At 35.8% G+C, this 18,600-nt stretch overlaps 1 protein-coding gene across 1 annotated transcript in view; it reads left to right on the forward strand.

Annotated features, from left to right (window-relative positions):
• Positions 1 to 18,600, forward strand: part of LOC140152785 (ubiquitin carboxyl-terminal hydrolase 34-like) — a 101,389-nt gene that overhangs the window by 51,201 nt on the left and 31,588 nt on the right. Inside the window, 23 exon segments of the mRNA XM_072175277.1 lie at positions 2,529 to 2,714; positions 4,698 to 4,826; positions 5,384 to 5,608; positions 6,098 to 6,166; positions 6,492 to 6,569; positions 6,904 to 6,990; positions 7,430 to 7,615; positions 8,406 to 8,636; positions 8,858 to 8,998; positions 9,469 to 9,665; positions 9,994 to 10,114; positions 10,813 to 10,996; positions 11,650 to 11,813; positions 12,761 to 12,838; positions 12,840 to 12,974; positions 13,500 to 13,556; positions 13,883 to 13,960; positions 14,346 to 14,440; positions 14,875 to 15,041; positions 15,544 to 15,767; positions 16,916 to 17,074; positions 17,809 to 17,949; positions 18,234 to 18,347. Of these exon segments, the coding sequence (XP_072031378.1) occupies positions 2,529 to 2,714; positions 4,698 to 4,826; positions 5,384 to 5,608; positions 6,098 to 6,166; positions 6,492 to 6,569; positions 6,904 to 6,990; positions 7,430 to 7,615; positions 8,406 to 8,636; positions 8,858 to 8,998; positions 9,469 to 9,665; positions 9,994 to 10,114; positions 10,813 to 10,996; positions 11,650 to 11,813; positions 12,761 to 12,838; positions 12,840 to 12,974; positions 13,500 to 13,556; positions 13,883 to 13,960; positions 14,346 to 14,440; positions 14,875 to 15,041; positions 15,544 to 15,767; positions 16,916 to 17,074; positions 17,809 to 17,949; positions 18,234 to 18,347 (3,246 nt within the window).

Below are 18,600 nucleotides of genomic sequence, written 5' to 3' on the forward strand. Positions count from 1 at the left end.
TTGTAAAAGGTACTGATTTAAACTTTATCATATTTATATAAATCTAAAACATTTCCAGAAGTGTTATGTATCTTTAATGTGCAGATGCGATATTAATTTGTAAGCTTTCTGGAACGACCTGAAAGGTTATTATCTTGTTCTTGCAAGGTAAGCCAATATCCTATTGTGTTTTGTTTTATAATAATCATGATTAATGATTGAATTAAACGAATAACAAGTAGGCTTGTAATTTTGTTGGAAACGCTGTATTCTGTTGAATTAAAATAAAAACACTGATTTGCTGTTGGTATTCAAAATGGGACCAAGTTTCAAAAAGTGAGCCGAGGTGGGTTTTTTAAACTTGCTGATTTCTTTTACGTTGTCAACGTTTTTTGGTAGATTCTTTTCTTTTTATGAATGTAGCCAAGCAGCTCCAAACCAAGCGTTTGTGGTTCTTTGTAGCCCTGCGGGGCAATATACTTGGCTATCCGAATTTCGCGGTTTTTGGTTCTTTGTAGCCCTTCGGGGCAACCTAGTTGGATATTCCTATTACGTGGCGGTTGTCGGCGATCTTTCGTGGTTTGTGGTTTTCATCAAGCCTTGCCATCTATCAGGAGCTAATTTATAGTTTAAGCTTGTTGGATATCCATATTTCTTGGTTTGTGGTTCTTTGTAGCCCTGTGGGGAAATCTTGTTGCAGATCCAAATTTTGCGGTTTGTGGTTCTTTATAGCCCTGCGGGGCAATCTAGTTGAATATCCCTATTAAGCGGCGGTTATCGGCGATCTTTCGTGGTTTGCGGTTTTAATTTCCCTCATCAAGCCTTGCCCTCTATCGGGAGCTAATTTATAGTTTAAGCTTGTTGGATATCCATATTTCGTGGTTTGTGGTTCTTTGAAGCCCTGTGGGGTAATAGTTACATATCCAAATTTCGCGATTTGTGGTTCTTTATAGCCCTGCGGGGCAATATAGTTGGATATCAATATTGAGAGGCAGTTGTTGCCGATCTTTCGCGATTTGAAGTCTTAATTTGTTAGATATCCATATTTCGCGTTTGTGGTTCTTTATAATCGATAGGCCTCATGGAAATCTGGTTGGATATCCAAATTTTGCGGTTTGTGGTTCTTTGTAGCCATGCGGGGCAATCTAGTTGGATATCCCTATTAAGCGGCGGTTGTCGGCGATCTTCCGCGGTTTGTGATTTTAATTTTCCTTCAAGCCCTGCCCTCTATCGGGAGCTTAATTTATAATTTAAGCTTGTTGGATATCCATATTCCGTGGTGTGTGATTCTTTGTACCCTTACGGGGCAATCTAGTTGGATATCCAAATTTCGCGGTTTGTGGTTCTCAATATCAATATTCAGCGGCAGTTGTTTGCGATGTTTCGCGGTTTGTGATTATTAATTTGTGACAATTTATAATATTTATTCCAAATATAATTTCAGTCTGAGCTGTGAACAGAGACACTGATAAATGGGTTTTAAATGACGAAGATGTCATGATAGTCAGGCATGGTGAAAGCATCTGGATGGTGAAAGTAGGCCCTAGGCCTAGGCCTAAATGTGAATAAAAAATCAAACATGTTTGTTTGATGAAAAAATATAATATCACAATAGCAATGGATGTTCAAAATGGTGTTATTCTTGATTTATGACAATAAATTGGTTAATAAAACATTAAAAAAAAGTGGTGAGAAGTTTCAACTTGAGCAAAAATTCATAAATGGATTAGAAGTCCATGGCCTTAACTGCTTCGCCACAGGGACGTCCCTGTTATAACGAGGTGTGAAAGTGGAGTATTTATTAATATGAATGTATGCTGTGGTCCGGAAAGAATAAAAGAATTGTGAAAAACGTGATTTTTTGGCGAATGGGATCCAGAATTTGTATGTAAGGTATCCAGGAAAATGCTAGGGTATATTTGAAAGTGAATCTGAAAAAGTGGTGCGACAGTGACAGCCATGTATGGCTGTAGCAGTGACGAAAGATTGTGGATATCAGTATGATTAGCTATGATTTGCCACTAATTTTGGCTATGAAATACCGCGTGAAATAAAGCAAGAATGTTTGTTTATTATCAAACAATCGCATTGACTGTAAGATTGGTGTAACTTTTTGAAATAATGAGTTATTAAAATATGACAATTTGGACAGTAAATAAGATTTAGCATGGTTTTAGATATATTTTGTACCCAGCGAAAAATATCATAGAACAATAGCGTTTTGTTCCGTGTAAATATAGTCTTGCGGTGCATCTGTTTATTCTTCTTTATCAGTCGTTTTTTTTTAAAACTTGCTGGTCATGCTACCGCATGACTCTAATTTTGGTCACCTGTCAACTTTTGTGGACATGAAAGTACACTTTGCTTTTACTCTGCTTTGAATGACCATAGACCAAAACCAAATGCCCAAATTGATGGTGCAATTATGCCAAACTTTGGACTGATTTAGGCAGCAATAAGTGTTGTATCTATTTTTATTTTGTAGTATCTAACAAAATGTAGGATTTTACAGTAATACAACAAACTCTTTACCTCATCCAATCATATAGCTTGTGTTTGTATCATTTGGAGCACTGAGAAGAGACAGGAAAAGAGATGGTATGGATCAGCCTGCCTCTTGTCTACCAGCCCCACCCCAAGACAAACTACCCATGATGTTACTGCTGCAGGAACCACACTTTAATTGTCTTTTCAACCTGTTACAACAACTCTATGATATCAAGAGTGATAATATGGTAAGTTAACAATTGAATACATGAATACAAAAGCCACCTAAGTCCATGCGAAGTTATTTTGAGAGAAAAACCCGTGTATCATTTTAATTCCTTCAGTTAGATTTACCTGGTCAATATGGTAAGTTTTACTTGCAAATGAGTGGATTAACCTGTATTAGGTATGACGATTAGCATTTCAGGGACTTCGTGGGGTTCATTTTAAATTTTGGACTTAGGTGGTTTTTTGAATCATATACAAAGACAACAATGTTAGAATGAGATTACCACTAGTAAGATAATACAAAATAAAGCACACAGGTATGTATAATGTTGATAAGCATTCTGCCATGTAATATAAACCACACACTTTCCTTTATTAAACCCATTTTTTGTTCAAAAGTCATTCTCTAGCAATGAATGTGTTACAAGTGGACTTTTATACATACTGGATTTCAATCAATGTGTTACAAGACTCAAATCATGGAATTGGGTGATTCTTTCATACATGCTATTTTTCACATGCCCAATAGACACAGAGAATGAATTTGAGTTGTTCTTTCATGCATATGACAGGCCTATGTATAGCAACAATTTCCCATGCTTTTACTCAATTTGGCCAAAGTATGGACTTAGGTGGCTTTTGTATTCATATATTCAATTGAATAGGATGCTGCTTTTTGCATCTGCCACTTTCTGTTGAGAGCAATTTTTGTTGGATATATTTTATGATAATTGCTTTGATGATATTGCAATTTTTCACTGCTTCTTGTCAGTAGATAATAAGGGATTGGTCAGTTGACAGCGGGCGCTCTGACAGAACCGCCTCATTCTATAGGACCGAGCAATAGAAACCAAACCCAAGAACAATATATATAAAGATATTTAAGATTCAATTTAGGGTTTTGTTCCTTACATCATAGATAACATGTTGTATCAACTTGACAAAGTTTGTGATTTGATTCTATACTTCGCACCGAAAAACTTCATGTGGTATGTTGCCACATTGCACTTAATGGAAAAAAATAAAAGAAGATCAAGAGTTGCTAGTGTAGGTTCTTAGTTGTATATACACTAAGCCAAAAAAGAAACTTATAATTTTTCACAAGGTCGTATCTTAAAATCCTGTCCATCAAAATTAACCAAAATTACACACAGTATTGCCTCAATACTCTACCTAAACACATGTCATTAATCAAGCAGTTGTCCAACTGACACAATAGCAAAATGCACTGATATGGAACAGCTTCCTGGACCACATTCACAGCCCTATTGGCACCCAACAAACGAAATCTGTGAGAACGGCATCTTGAATCACCAGGATCATCATGTCAAATGTCCAAACAAAATAATGAAGTCCATTAGTAACGGTATGTCCACCGTGCGCTTGCACGCATGCTGTGCACCTGCTTCTCATGCTTCCAACCAAGTTCCTGATGATATCCAGGGGAGATTGCCCCATGCTTCTCGTTACTAAAGGACTTCATTATTTGTTTGGACATGTGACATAATGATCCTGGTAAGTTTGTTTTGACTCTCTTTAATGTTTTTAACTTAATGTTGTTAAAATTGGTTGCTGTGACCTGTGATTCAAGATGCCATTCTCACAGATTTCTTTTGCTGGGTGCCAATAGGGCTGTGAATGTGGTCCAGGAAGTTGTCCCATATCACTGCATTTTGCTGTTGTGTCAGTTGGTCAACTGATTGGTTACTGACATGTGTTTAGAGTAGAGTGTTGAGGCAATCCTGTGTGTAATTTTGGTTAATTTTGATGGACAGGATTTTAAGATATGGTCTGGTGAAAAATTATAAGTTTCTTTTTTGGCTTGGTGTATTATTAGATTATATACTGCTTTTGCTTATTTTGGTGATTGAGATATCATATATACCAGAATCTTTGAAGTGACTTGAAGGTAACGTCTTTTGATATCACCTTGGGCAATCCAATCTTTTATAATTCTCACACAAATCTTGAGCAGTGATTTATTTATCATGTTATTATTTCAGGATGACGAGGCAAGGTTAGAATTACAGAGTCGTGCTCAGATGCTGTCACGTAATGTGTGGGATCTCCTTATGTTGCTGCCAACCAATTCAGATCTACTCAAGAAATTCAAAGCACTAACACCGTCACAGGTGAGTAGAGTTGTCATCATTTGCAAACATATATGGGGTGTGTGTGCGTACGTGCATGGCTTGCATGCATCTATCAGTCAACGCCAATTCCAACCCATTTCTTTGTTCTCAATAGAAGACATTCCTTTAGTAGACAATGATGAAATAGAAAAGTAAAAGGATATGATAATTCACAAGAAAATTTCTTATGAAATAGGTGCATTTGTAGGTTTGAATAAATCATGTTGGTCAAAACAATGTGAGGCAAACCCAAAATATTATTCATATTCTTGAATCTCTTGCAAAAAAATAATAAGATATTAGGAAAAAGTATAATGTAGATTTAAATTACAGACTATGACTCAGCTAAAAATTATAGAAAAAACATTGAAATTGAAAATCTTTTGTTTGTAAGTTTGATGAAATCAACACAAATTTTTTTTTTACAACACAAAGTAGTTACAACACAAAGTATTTTCAACGGACATGTCAAAAGCTCAAGAGAGAGCCAATTTTAAGACAGAGAAGGGTTTTTTTGAGACAAACTTCATCTTTATCTAAAATTTTCTTGCTTACAGGAGCCCATGGAAACGTCTGACAAAAAGGATGCTGGTGAGAATAAAACGTCAGATGAAGGCGAGTCATCTTCCAAGAAATCACTCGTAGCAACAGAGCTTCCAGATCCTCCCAGAGTTGATTGGGCCAATCTACTTGATGAGAAACAAACCAACAAGTTGCTATACTCCTTACAGATTGTAGAAGCTTTAGGGCAGCCATCTAAGAAGAGACGTACTAAGTCTCTGGTAAGATTTAGTTTATGTGCACATTCAAATGGAGAAGTTCTTGTATTTCAATTTTCAGTTTATTGTAAAATTATTTAAGATAAAATCTTGTGTGGTCAATTGATATATGGAAGTGAGAAAGGAATTTCTCCTGCTCTGAAAATATTGTTTTATTCTTTTGTAAAGTGAAATTTTAGATAATATTAGTTTATTACAGGGCTGGCTTTTTTTCCTCAAAATTGTGCTCTTGTTCAGAAATAGGAAAGGGCACACTTCAAAATTTCTGAAGGTATATCTGGAAATTGCTCAAAGTATCTGGTATCTTGCAAGAGAGTTGTTTTATATGTGATGTTAGGAGTAATATTTTTTTAAACTTGTCAATATATTTGAAAGCCATGGAACAAAAGTTTATCCAAGTAAAGTGTTTGATTTAACCTCTCTTAGTTTGTTACCATGTGAGATGAGGTAAACATAACAATTTTTAAAATTATGTAACTTTGTTTTTTACAGGCATGTGTGAGTGGGTTAGATAGAAGTCCGTCCATTACTAATTCAGAATTTGGTGTCATAGATTTGAAGGTAAGTCAAATAAAGAATTGTTTGTATTATTGTGTATTTATTAATAGGATGTCTCTACTGAGAGTGGATTCACAAAAGCATGCATCAGTCAAGCAATACGCAAAGCGCGGTTCGCATGGATGTTGCACTAAACTGTTTGTACACTATCCTTGATCAATCTACAATGTTATGAGTCCAGCCTATTGCGTGCTGATCAATGATAGGCAAAAATTATACAGTATTATAGGCCTCTGATAATATATGAAGAAAATGGAGATGTTAATTTATTATACAGGCGCTAGTATAGGAATTTTAATTAAACATTTTAATTGTTTTTCTTCTTCAGAGCATACCCAGCAAAAGTGATTCATGTTTATTCAGTACAGCATCTGATGAGGCAGCTCAGGAATCATGGAATATTATGGTGAGTTGATCATCTAATTTATTGGTTTAAATCAACATCCAACTCCCTAAGGATTTCTGTCAATTCCTGAGTGTTTATACCACATAGGGATACTTGAAAGAAAATGATATGTTTGGGGAAATAGTGTAGTTTGGGATTGACAGATTGCTGAATGTGTATTGGGAGATAAATGACCTAGGCTTTGTCCAGTAGCTGGGCTGTTTCCAACTATCAGTTGGGGTTTAGAATCAATATTCACCAAATTGGGTAATGCACAAGAACTGTAAAAAGTATTGTAATTAAATCCCTCATGCACAGAATCTGTTTTTTCTATCTTTGTTGTTGATGTCAACAGTTTATTAACAGCGGTGGTTTGAAGCACCTAGTCAACATATTCATGTCTGGAAATCTAGAAGCCAACCCAGGACATCAGTGGAGTGTGGTAAGTTGTGGTTTGTTTGTATCCAATGTGATATTGCCTGTTCTGTCATTAATTTTCTTTTTTTGTCATTTATGATATTTTCACAATTTTATCATTTATATCTGGCTAATCAAAAATCAAGGTAGTTTCTCTTAGGGCATACACATTTATTTTTTGAACAATTTAATGCATTTTCTTTTCTTTATGTGAGATATCCAGAAAAAGATTTTCACACATAAAATGTTTAAGAAAAGTGCACATAATAGTTTTATGTTCAAATTTAATCTGCTTTGCAACTGATTTGACAAGAAATGTTTTTAGCCTTAAGGTTTACAGTGAAATTTTGTATCGTCATGTGCCAAATTTCCCCACATTTCAATATGTGTTTTTGTCCAGTAGTCGGGCAACGCTTGTTTAAGAATATCCACTTGTATAAGTTTTTGTTTGTTTTACTCTACAGTGGCAGCAGGATAGCTTAGCCTGTATCCTTAAGCTTATCAATGAATTTGCCTTGGAGCAAGCCCAGCTTGAGATGGGTCAAGACGATGTGTTTGATGAGCAGAGTACATCGGATGGTGTACCCAGCAAAAAGCCACGCAAGGCAAGAAGAAGTAGCGGGGAAGCTTCTGTGACTAGGTTATCAAAGGTAGGTCATACATCTTGATCTCTCATTCATGTATTCGTCCTTGTCCTGTGACTAGTGTCCCTCAAATAGTTGTATTTTTCTGTTGCTGTCAGCCTTATCACTTTCTCTTGTTTCTTTTATCCCCTTTCTGTTTGTTCATGTCAAACTATATGTGATGTGATCATGATCAAACAGTAGGAAGTCGGAAATTCTAGTTTGGAGATATGGGGGGAAATGTGTCAGTATTTGTTATGTAATTACTTTGTTTTTGTGATGACTTAAATTTGAATAAGTTTCTAACAATAGATGATACAAACATGGGATTTTCAGTGAAAGCAAGCTAACAAAATCCTAATATTAGAAATATAAAAATGTTGATTTAATTTGAGTTGATATCAGACTGATTTTGCTTGATCACATCACATATATCGTATAAGCCTTTTTTATTCCGAAAACAATTTTTCCATAATAAACCGAGAATGATGGATGTTAAGATCCCAGAAGGTCTGTTTTGGTACCTGTAGGACTTGAGGTTTTTTCTTTCAACTCCCTATGTGAACTTGTGCGTTAACATCTATACTACTACAATAATTAACTCTTGTGTGTTATCAGTATGGGCTGTGAAGTGGCAAGAGTTAATTTTTACTTCAAAAGAAACAATGGGGATTTCCCAATATATGTTTGCATTTACTTCAACAGCTATGGCATTTCAACACTGCTACAGGTAGTTTGAAAAAAAAAAGATTTTTGTTAATTACTAAATTTTACAATTTGTTTACAAAATATTCTCCATTCTCTTCAATGCCAACAGACATTACTTGAATTGTTATCTCAAGATGGCGTCCTTCAAAGATTGATGAGTGTACTCTCGAGGCTGCTGCTCGGGGATACTACACACATGCAAGCTGGGTATTGGGTAGTACACTATGGGATGCAACTGCTGACATCATGGGCATTTAGTGATGCTGATGTCAAAATCCAATTGTGCCAAAGCAAGATATTTGACAAGTGGTTGCAGAGGCTTGTATTGAAGACTAGTGAGGTAAGTAGCAATGTTGGTGTTTTATGTCCGACTCAGGAAGATTGATTTTTATATACTGAACAATCTAGTGATCAGACACCCTGAATATTTTCAGACATGATGCTTAACAAATATTAAAGCATCGGGATGAAAAGCATCCCATGTAATGCTATGAAAAGTCCTGATGAGTACAAGCAAAGGAAATTTAATCACTGCAAACATTCTTTTCTTATACCACTCAGTTATTCATCCGGCGTGAGGTTTGTGAAGGATTATTCAGGATGTGTGAGGGCAGTAGTTTATCTTGTCAACGGTTTTCTTGGGCCTTACTGTCCAGTCTGCTTAGTTTTCTCTCAGTAGCTCACAGTATTGTTCCAAAGAAGGTAAGTTAGCCAATTAGTTATCTTATTTGTAAATCATTGCCAGATGATGCTCAAATTGGTGTTTGTTTTTTCAAGGGTTTTGTTTTCATGACTGTCACAGGTGCTGATAATCCTTGCATTAATGCTTAACAAAGCCAAACCAAATCTGAGCTAGCTAACATGACCAAAATACCTTTGTAAGCAGACTGATGGAGGAGGCTATTTTATCAATTTTCTTTAGAAAAATTGCCCCTGTCCATTGAGTTGCTCATGTTACGAGGGCTACTTTAGAAGTGGGGTGAATCATCCCACCACCCTTGTCTTCTTTGAAACCTGATTTTAAGTGGATAGAACAACTTGTTTTCGAGTGCATTTGAGCTTTTGTATAAAGAGTGAAATGTAATGTGTAATGATGCCACCAAACATTCAAGTATCTTTGCTTGCTGACTCTCCAACATTTACTTACACTTATTCAATATTTCACTATGCAGCAGGACTATGATAGAGGATGTGATGACAATGGTCCTGGATGTCGTAACTATTTCTTACTACTCTGCTCCATTGTGGACAACATTGGAAGACATAGGGAGCTACAAGCTGACGGGGCTTCTATACCAGTAATGCAAATAGAAAAGAAAGTAGTCAACATGAACTCTATTGCTAAACACCTAGCGGAATGCATCAAAAGGTGTGTGCAAATATTCATATCTTATTCATATCTTATTAAAATGTGCATCACAGTGATCCATACATCTGTGTGTGATTTCCTGGGTAGTGTACTACCAAACATGCAAACATGTTTTTGTTCATATCTCATAAATGAAACATATTTCAGGCCTAAATTTTCACTGGCATTGAGAAACATGAGCTTTCACCTGGTACCAACATCTGCATTTTGATAGGGTAAAGTGGGGGTGGGGGATGGGGCTGTCGTGGCTTTAACTGATTTGCTCAGTCTGTATTCAGCTGTGATTATATTTATTTGTATAACATTTCTTCTTGTTCACTTTTTCCAGCCGATCTGTATTTGAGAAGAGGCATAACACTGTTGAAGATATGGCATTGTCTGGTTTGCTTAAACTGTGTACTGCTGTGATGAAGCATAACCCACCGTATAAGTTTAGTAAAGATGGACAGGTAGGCATAGTTCACCGATAGTGTGATTACTGTATAGCGTTTAGAGTTGAATTTTTTGATTTGTGAAATCTTTATTGAGGGATTTAAACTACTTCAGTGGCAAGCACTGCTTTCCAAGCAGGCCCTCATACAATGATATTTACAACATTTTTACAGAATATTTACAAAATAACATGATAGTTAGTAATTTATACAAAAACATCAAAAATAAGTGTGAAAGAAAATAAATGTATCTCAAGTACATGAACGATATAAATCTAAAAATACATACAATATAAATACTTGTAACACATTATCTGTTTCAACTCCAGTGACACCTCATGCATATTGGATTAGGTCAGTGTTCACTGGAGGGGCATGACAACTAACAATATAGCCCTGTTATATTGATATATTATAAATGCTTGCACCTATCAATGCATCCAAAGGTCTTGGAAATGAATGAGGTGTCGCTGGAGCCGGAATAGATAATAGTGGTATGGTGTTTTGCCTAATGGTGGTAATAAGAAACAGGATACTTGCAATGATGCTATTTCTTTCCCCGTCTTATCGATAGATGCTGAAAACATTTGTGGCAAAGTTGCCATATAAGCCAAACCAAATCTGAGCAAGTCCATAAGGATTGCTAATATTTGTTAACAGAAACAGTGAAAGAGTTTGATTAAATATGATTTTCCTTATCCTTTTCTTGTTGACAGGTTTTCTTGTCCAAAGTGTTTGAATGTTTGTTTGCAGTACCTAGTATAGACCAACGAACTCTTCCCATGTGTAAGTCAAAGAGCAGTCGGATAGCAGCCTTTGATTTGCTCATTGAGCTGGCTAGAGGATGTCTTGACAACTATATCAGATTACACACACTCATGCTGGAACAACATTTACCTGGTAGGTGCCACTTTGTGAAAATTTGTTCAAGAACTTCTTTGGTATAATAAGCATGCTGTTAATATGTGGTGCATAAATTGAATAAGAACAAAATGACTCATGACTGGCTATTGCCTAAGGTTATGCAATGCAGGTTTGACATAATTTTGGTGCTAGACTTGTATTTGAAAAGCATAAATTAATATATTTAGCTAGGCAGATATATGAAAAATGGTGCAACTTATTATCCAATAGATCTGGAAGTGCTGTTTTCAATTTAATGCAACTTTAACACAATGAAGAGAACCAGATAAAACGGGACATGAATAAAGGAAGCAGTCTCTCTGAGAAAAATGTGCAAGGGTGATTGTTGATCGGAGATTGTGCTTGCTATCGACAGCAAACCCAGATTAGAGTGGTGGGAGTGAAGGGCATACATTGAGCACTACACCAACCCGTCTAATGTGAAAAGATATTAGGACAATGTCAAGTTGAAGTAAACTTTTGAAATAATAAACATCTGAAGAACATGGACTCAATGTGGTTAGGTTTGATTTGCATCTCATTTGTACATTTGAATTTTGCCATACGTAGCTCTCCTCATCCGCAATAGGACAAATCTTCTCTGCACATATCCCTGATTGATTAAATTCTTGTATGTTTTGTTGATATAGGAACCCACCAAGCCTACCCATGGCAGTATTGGCCACAAGATGATGGTAGATCATGTTGTGGTTATGTTGGGCTGACCAATCTTGGTGCTACTTGTTATATGGCTTCTTGTATGCAGCAACTCTATATGATGCCTGAAGCTAGAGTGCCTATACTTAATGCTAAGGTACGTAGAACACTGTCAGATTTGCATTCTTAATGTGTAAATTTTAAGTCATGGACATTTGAATATTCATAATTTTGGAACTATGGAAGAAAACCTTAATTATTCCCATCAAAATATGATTTTTATTGGGCAGGAAAAAGTGGCTGCATGATGCGCACTTCCAACCTTTGCTTTGCTCTCCTTACCTAACCCCTCTTTCTCCCTGCATGCCCTTGTCTTTATCCCGCATGCTGCTTTACCCTTTGCTTTACTTTGATTTGCTATTCTTACTATACTTAAGGTTGTAGACGCAGGAGGCAATTCCATCAGTCCTCCTGTTCCTAATCGCCTCTCTGTAGTTACCAACCCCCACGTTCTCGAAGATTGCATGTCAATCGCGGACCACCTGTTACGGCTTTGCCTAGCGGCATAGTTAACAGACAGGGGCTCTGGGGGCAATATCCTTAAAAAGTGAAAAATTATGGCATTTAGAGCAATGAAAAATATTAGTATTTGAATCTTAAACTGGCATATTCAGCTAACATAGTTGTGCTCATTAGCTTAATTACATAGTTGTGCTCATTAGCTTAATTAGGTCACAATGTGTAGTCGTTAATAACAATGTTACAACTAGTTTTATTTGTAATCTTTTGAATTGTAAGTGCTATGGTTATTTCCTGGAATTGTGCTGTCCTAAAGGTTATTGTATATATAAATTGCTTGTGCATTATAGCAAATGTTACATTTTGGAATATGTATGATCCATGATGGCCACAGATTATTTGAAAGACATGTAGTGATATGTCTGTAAAATGGCAAAGCCAATACAATCCAAACTACATGATTTTGCTTTATGTATGTTGAAGTTGTTTAATGGGGAAATAAACTTATTGATACATGTATATGTCGGAAATTGAAATTTTTTCTGCAAAAATCACTTATAATGGTATATTATTTGTTTCCAACAGGTTGATGAAACTATCAAATACAACAATATTCTAACTGAAATGCAGCGCATGTTTGCCTTCTTACAAGAAAGTGAGCGTAAAAGCGTACAATCCTCGCAGCTTCTGTAAGGTGTACACCATGGACAAGCAGCCATTGAACACAGGAGAACAGAAAGATATGACAGAGTTCTTCACAGATCTCATTAGTAAGATGGAAGAGATGACACCAGAATTGGTAAGATATTGATACTTTGCAAGACTGATGCTAAAATGTTCCTGCATGTTTAACACGTCCTACATGTAACACGCAATATTTGTTAGTTTGCGCAAAATTGTAATTTTTGAAATGAACCTCCTCTGCACATCCAAGAGGGCTGTCATAGGCTGTAGTAAGTGTCAAGGTGTGTGATTTATGAGGAATATAATTCCTCCATGTTCATATTCACCTGTCATTTCTTCACAGTAATATTCCTATGACATGGCTGGATAATGCAAACTGTCTTGTTACGCTGGTACATCAAACTCATTGACTTTAAGGAGATGGAGAAATGAAAACGAGCTGTACTGTTTCAGGCATTTAAATGATTTTGGTGCTATTTTGACTCTTTGTTTTACAGCAGAAAACATGCAGTATGGCAGTAAACCCATTGTCATATCTCAGATTACCATTTTTTAATAACATCACTCAATATGTACATTTGTAATACTTGTATTACTTGAATTGCTTGTAAAGACTTGTGTATTTACTGTTATTCCACAGAGAGATGTAGTGAGCAGTTTATTCAAAGGAGAACTGACTAACAATGTTGTGTCATTGGTGAGTAGAGACACATTGGTAATATGATTGGGTTGTATGAGCTGTTAGGGTTATTTACTTCAAATTTAACGAGGTAAGGGGTATCAAAATAATATGAATGTTTTCTGGCCATGTTTAGTAGAGAAAAAAACAATGTGACATAATTCAGTGCACTCTCATAAGTTAAATAGATTATTGCCCAAACCTATAAAAAATGTAACACAATTTAAACATTTAATTTTGTTTAACATACTTTACAAAGAAATTAAATTCAAGTTGTATTTGTTAATTTGCTATTTACTTTTTTTTAAATTCATTTATTGATGTATTTATTTCTATTTGTATAGGATTGTCCCCATGTGAGTCAGACAACAGAGGAATTCTTCACTGTGAGATGTCAAGTAGCTGACATGAAAAATCTGTATGTAAGTATGTTACAGTTTACAGATTGCATTTTCATTAGAATATTTTGTTATATACTCTGTAAGTGTTCTTTGCAACAAAATATGAACCAGTTCCATCATTTTTGTATGCTTTCTATGTTGTGGATAAAAATATTCCCTTTCAAATGCGTGAGTTTTCTCCAGAATGAAAAAAACAGTATATGTGTTATGGTAGAGTCAAACCTGGACATATTATTGACCCTAGTTTGGGAAAAGAGTAGGGGTAATTCTCGGGTCATCTCTCTGTGAAATTTTAAAAAGCAACACAGATCCCTGGCTCTGTGGCATTTGTCATAGCTCCATAAGACCACAGCACTCCTTGGGAAATATATTGTGCTAATACCATGTCTTTTATTTTCTCCTACAGGAATCATTAGATGAAGTGACAGTGAAGGATACACTTGAGGGTGATAATATGTATACATGCTCACAATGTGGCAAGAAGGTCAGAGCAGAGAAAAGGTTAGTGCTCAACACCCAAAGTTTATTGTGTGTGGAAAAGTTATGTCTGCTATAAACATGACTGACAATTTCAGATATTTGGATTCATTGACTTGTTTTAAGGGATGACCCTTGTAACAACTCAGCTAGATGGGCTACATTACCTGTATGTAGTTTATGTGTATAGTCGAAATTTAAATAAATTAATAAATCAAACCTCAGTGGAAGGTAAACTGAGTTGGTTTGATAACAAATGCTTGCAGTGATGACACCTTTCTTTCCCCATCAGATCGATAGATGCTGATTTCTTAAATGTGATTTAACATCACAAGCCAAACCAAACCTGAGCAAGCTAGCAAATGATTTTTTTACCAAATAGAAAACCCTGATTTACATTTCTTGATAATTGAACTCACTTATGACATGTTTTTTTGTAACTTGTTTGTTGACTACAGAGCTTGTTTTAAGACGCTACCAGAGATCTTGTCATTCAACACAATGAGGTATACATTCAATATGGTGACCATGATGAAGGAGAAGGTTAACACACACTTCTCATTCCCTGTTCAACTAGACATGTCTGGGTACACGGAGGAGGCTCTCATGGGAGATACACATGCTGGTGGGTTACATGTATACTTGATTCATATACACAAGCGCACCCCATGCACCCTCTGTTTTTCCCATGGCTTTGTGGAAGAACAGAGGATTACTTGTATTATGATAATTATCGACTGAATGAGTAACACAGGTTAAAGAATACACACTCACATTCAACGATGGACTATGCAAGTGTAGATAATAGGTTTCCTTGACCGCCCACACCAAGTTTTGAATGCAGTGAAACAAGTTTTTACTGTATTAAAGAATAGCGATTCTAATTTAAAAAATTTAAGACTTGTTTTCCGTTCCAAATTTTTATGTTTTAGATTATAATAAAAGTGTTTTGTTTTAAAAACAGTTTTTCCTCACTTCTAAACTGGTTTAAAACCTGAGGCTGATTTGAAGTGATATAATGCTGAAATATCCCAATTCATACCATATCTCAGGCTTTGATGTCATCTTTATTCCCAGAATTCTGGCACACATGTGTAACCAAACATATCCTCTTGTTTTCATTACAGAGGCGACATCATCAAAATCGGAAGACCAAAGTCAATATCTCTATGATCTGATAGGAGTGACCGTGCACACAGGCACAGCTGATGGGGGTCATTACTACAGCTTCATCAAAGATCGCACACATAGCAGTGAAGACCAGAACAGGTGGTACATGTTCAATGATGCTGAGGTCAAACCATTTGATTCAGCACAACTGGCTGCTGAGTGCTTTGGTGGGGAAATGACAGTAAGTGGGGACAGGTTGATATAAAAAACAATAAACAAAACAACATAAAACAAACAATTAAACGAGGGAATTAATTTTTGAAATGTTTATAATTCTTCAGACATAATTATATCAATTGTTTTGCATCATCTATACTTCTGAATATTTGATACAATTAGTTTCTTTGGAAGTTATTGTAAATGCGAGTATGGGAAATTAAACAATTGATTTCTGTAATTACATAGCACCAAATGGGAATTAAGATTAGTTAAAGGATGTCTCCGGCAATTAGAAAAATAATTATCAAGCACGAATCACATGGTTTTATTTAAAACAAACTCATGTTGACCATAAAAACAAATAAAAAATGTGAAATTTAAAATTCTTGAACCAAAATTGTCTAGTGCAATGACATCATGGTTATTTGTGCTCAACTGTTGCCAGCCTTCATTGCATTACTGGGACATCATTGCACTGGACGATTTCGGCACCCGGGAATTATGAATATCGCGTGTTGTGAGACGGCTGTATTAATTCGTTTTTATGGTCAATATGAGTTTGTTTTAAGTAAAACCATGTGATTCGTGATTGATAATTAATTTTCTAACATATAAGGCATAATGTTGTGATTGCTGGAGACATACTTTAAGCGGGAAATATTGATTGAATGATCTTTTTTTTTCCAGAAATATGAAATTTAAATTAATTTATGTTATGTATCTGTTAAAGGTCTTCATCTCAAAATCAGGTCTATCAAAATGTTTCATGGGAGTTAGTAAAATTAAATAATGTTTGAACATGAGAATCTCTTTAGTTGTGGATGGCTTCATTCTCTTGATTTCTCAATGCAGTTTGAATGATGAGTAGTCTATTTAGGTTAATGACATAGATAAAAGAGGTACAGATAACACACCAACAGCCAACGTCCTTATGCTTTGTATGCAATGAGAACTCTGCATTTACATGAGGGCCAGGCCAGTCGTTCTATTGCATATGTCTGACAATTCTCGCACAGTGTTGCATACCTTTGCGTACACTTCAAAAGATTATTTTTTCCCTCATCAGCAGATGTTGCTGGACTTTGCCACTTGGTGGATTGTGTGTTTATTAGTGTATGGTTAATGTTGAAAATGTGATTACAAGTACAATGGTTTACATATTTTTTCCAGACTAAGACGTATGACTCTGTCACAGACAAGTATATGGACTTTTCCTTTGAGAAAACCCACAGTGCATACATGCTATTCTATCAGAGATGTGAACCAGGGGATACTAAACCAAAAGTACCTCAAGAACAAACTGTGGAATTGTCTAAAGAACTTGCTGAGGTAAGGTGCTTGCTTGTCTTACAGATCACAATCCTATACACGTTATATTAAATTGCTGGCTATCATGACTAAGTGACCTGAGCTTGATGCACAACACGGTTGTACATGTACATTAGAAATCTCAATATGTACATGCATAAGGTGATGAGAGTTAGCCATGAGTGATGATGACTGTAATCACCTGATCTGTCATTTTGTAGGCAGAATTGGCTGTTCCAGTTGAAACCCATTATACACCTCCTATGGAAGACATGACCTTAGAGACATGACCATAGTCTTCCACACAGTGTGAATTTCAAATGGAGTTACCTGAATGAGTGAATCTATCTGAAATCTATACCCTCTGTAAGGTCATGTCTTCCACAGGGGGTGTATGAATTTCAACTGGAGTATCCCAATTGTGTGGCTGCTGTCGTAGTTTTGCTTTGATTGTCAAGCTTAAAGTTTCGGCAAGGGTTAGTAGTAATGTCAAATGATAAGAAATCATGCTAATTTGCAATATCATGCCATAAAACGACTTCCAGGAAAGATAAAAAATAGGTAATAACAGGTGTGCCGTTGGATTGAAACCTTCTTGCCAGTCTTGGAGCAATTAATTGCCAGTGGAAAGAAAGAAAGTTGTTAATACTAGTTTATAACTTGCTGTTTTTCACACATTCTCTTTGGATTGATCAAATGATATGTAAATTTTGAAATATTTAATATTACTGTGAATTGATTTCTATCCTTTGTAGTGGATATGGTGTGACAACATGCACTATCTACGAGACCGCTACATCTTTGATCACAACTACATGCATTTCATGTGGCAGGTGTGTAGTTATTTGCCGTCCACGCTTCCAGAACCACCCCAAGTACAACTGCATGCTTCAAAGGTAAGTACATTACATTTACATCATAAGACGTGGGGGTAGCTTGTCCCCTGATGAGTATTGCTTGTAAAGTGAGTAATATGGCAAATACCGGTCAGAAATAGTCAGCTGAAAAAATAATGTAAATTGAATGCGCAACACCTTAAAGCTATCAAATCTTTATAAAGATCGCTATTAATTCAGACATTTTCTGTTGTATTTTTTTCTTACTTGAAATAAATTGATTCATATCTCAAACAATTAACTTATGACATTTATCAATACTTACGACACATTTTTTTATTCAGTTAACAACATCTTTTGTGTTGGAGACACTTATCCATGCTAGAGAGAAACCCACTATGCTTCAATGGATGGAACTTATGACCAAACAATTCCGCACTTGTCAAGCAGCGTGTGAGGTAAGTAATCATCGGTTATTCATGTGTTCAAAGGGTCAGAACTTGTCTGAAACTTGGGGGAAAATATTGGAAGTAAAACATATGTTGCAAATTTGTCAGTTAAGCTTGATTTGCAGAAGTTGCTCTTTCTTTACTTCTATTTTCAGTTATTGACAATTGCTTTTGCAAGAGTTCACTAATTTTGCAAGTCAACCCGCGACCGACTGGATATATTCTTTCGCTAATTAATTTACTTTTCTTGATCATCATAAAC

Source organism: Amphiura filiformis, chromosome 5 (assembly GCF_039555335.1).
Source record: "Amphiura filiformis chromosome 5, Afil_fr2py, whole genome shotgun sequence".
In the NCBI taxonomy this organism is placed as follows: Eukaryota; Metazoa; Echinodermata; class Ophiuroidea; order Amphilepidida; family Amphiuridae; genus Amphiura; species Amphiura filiformis.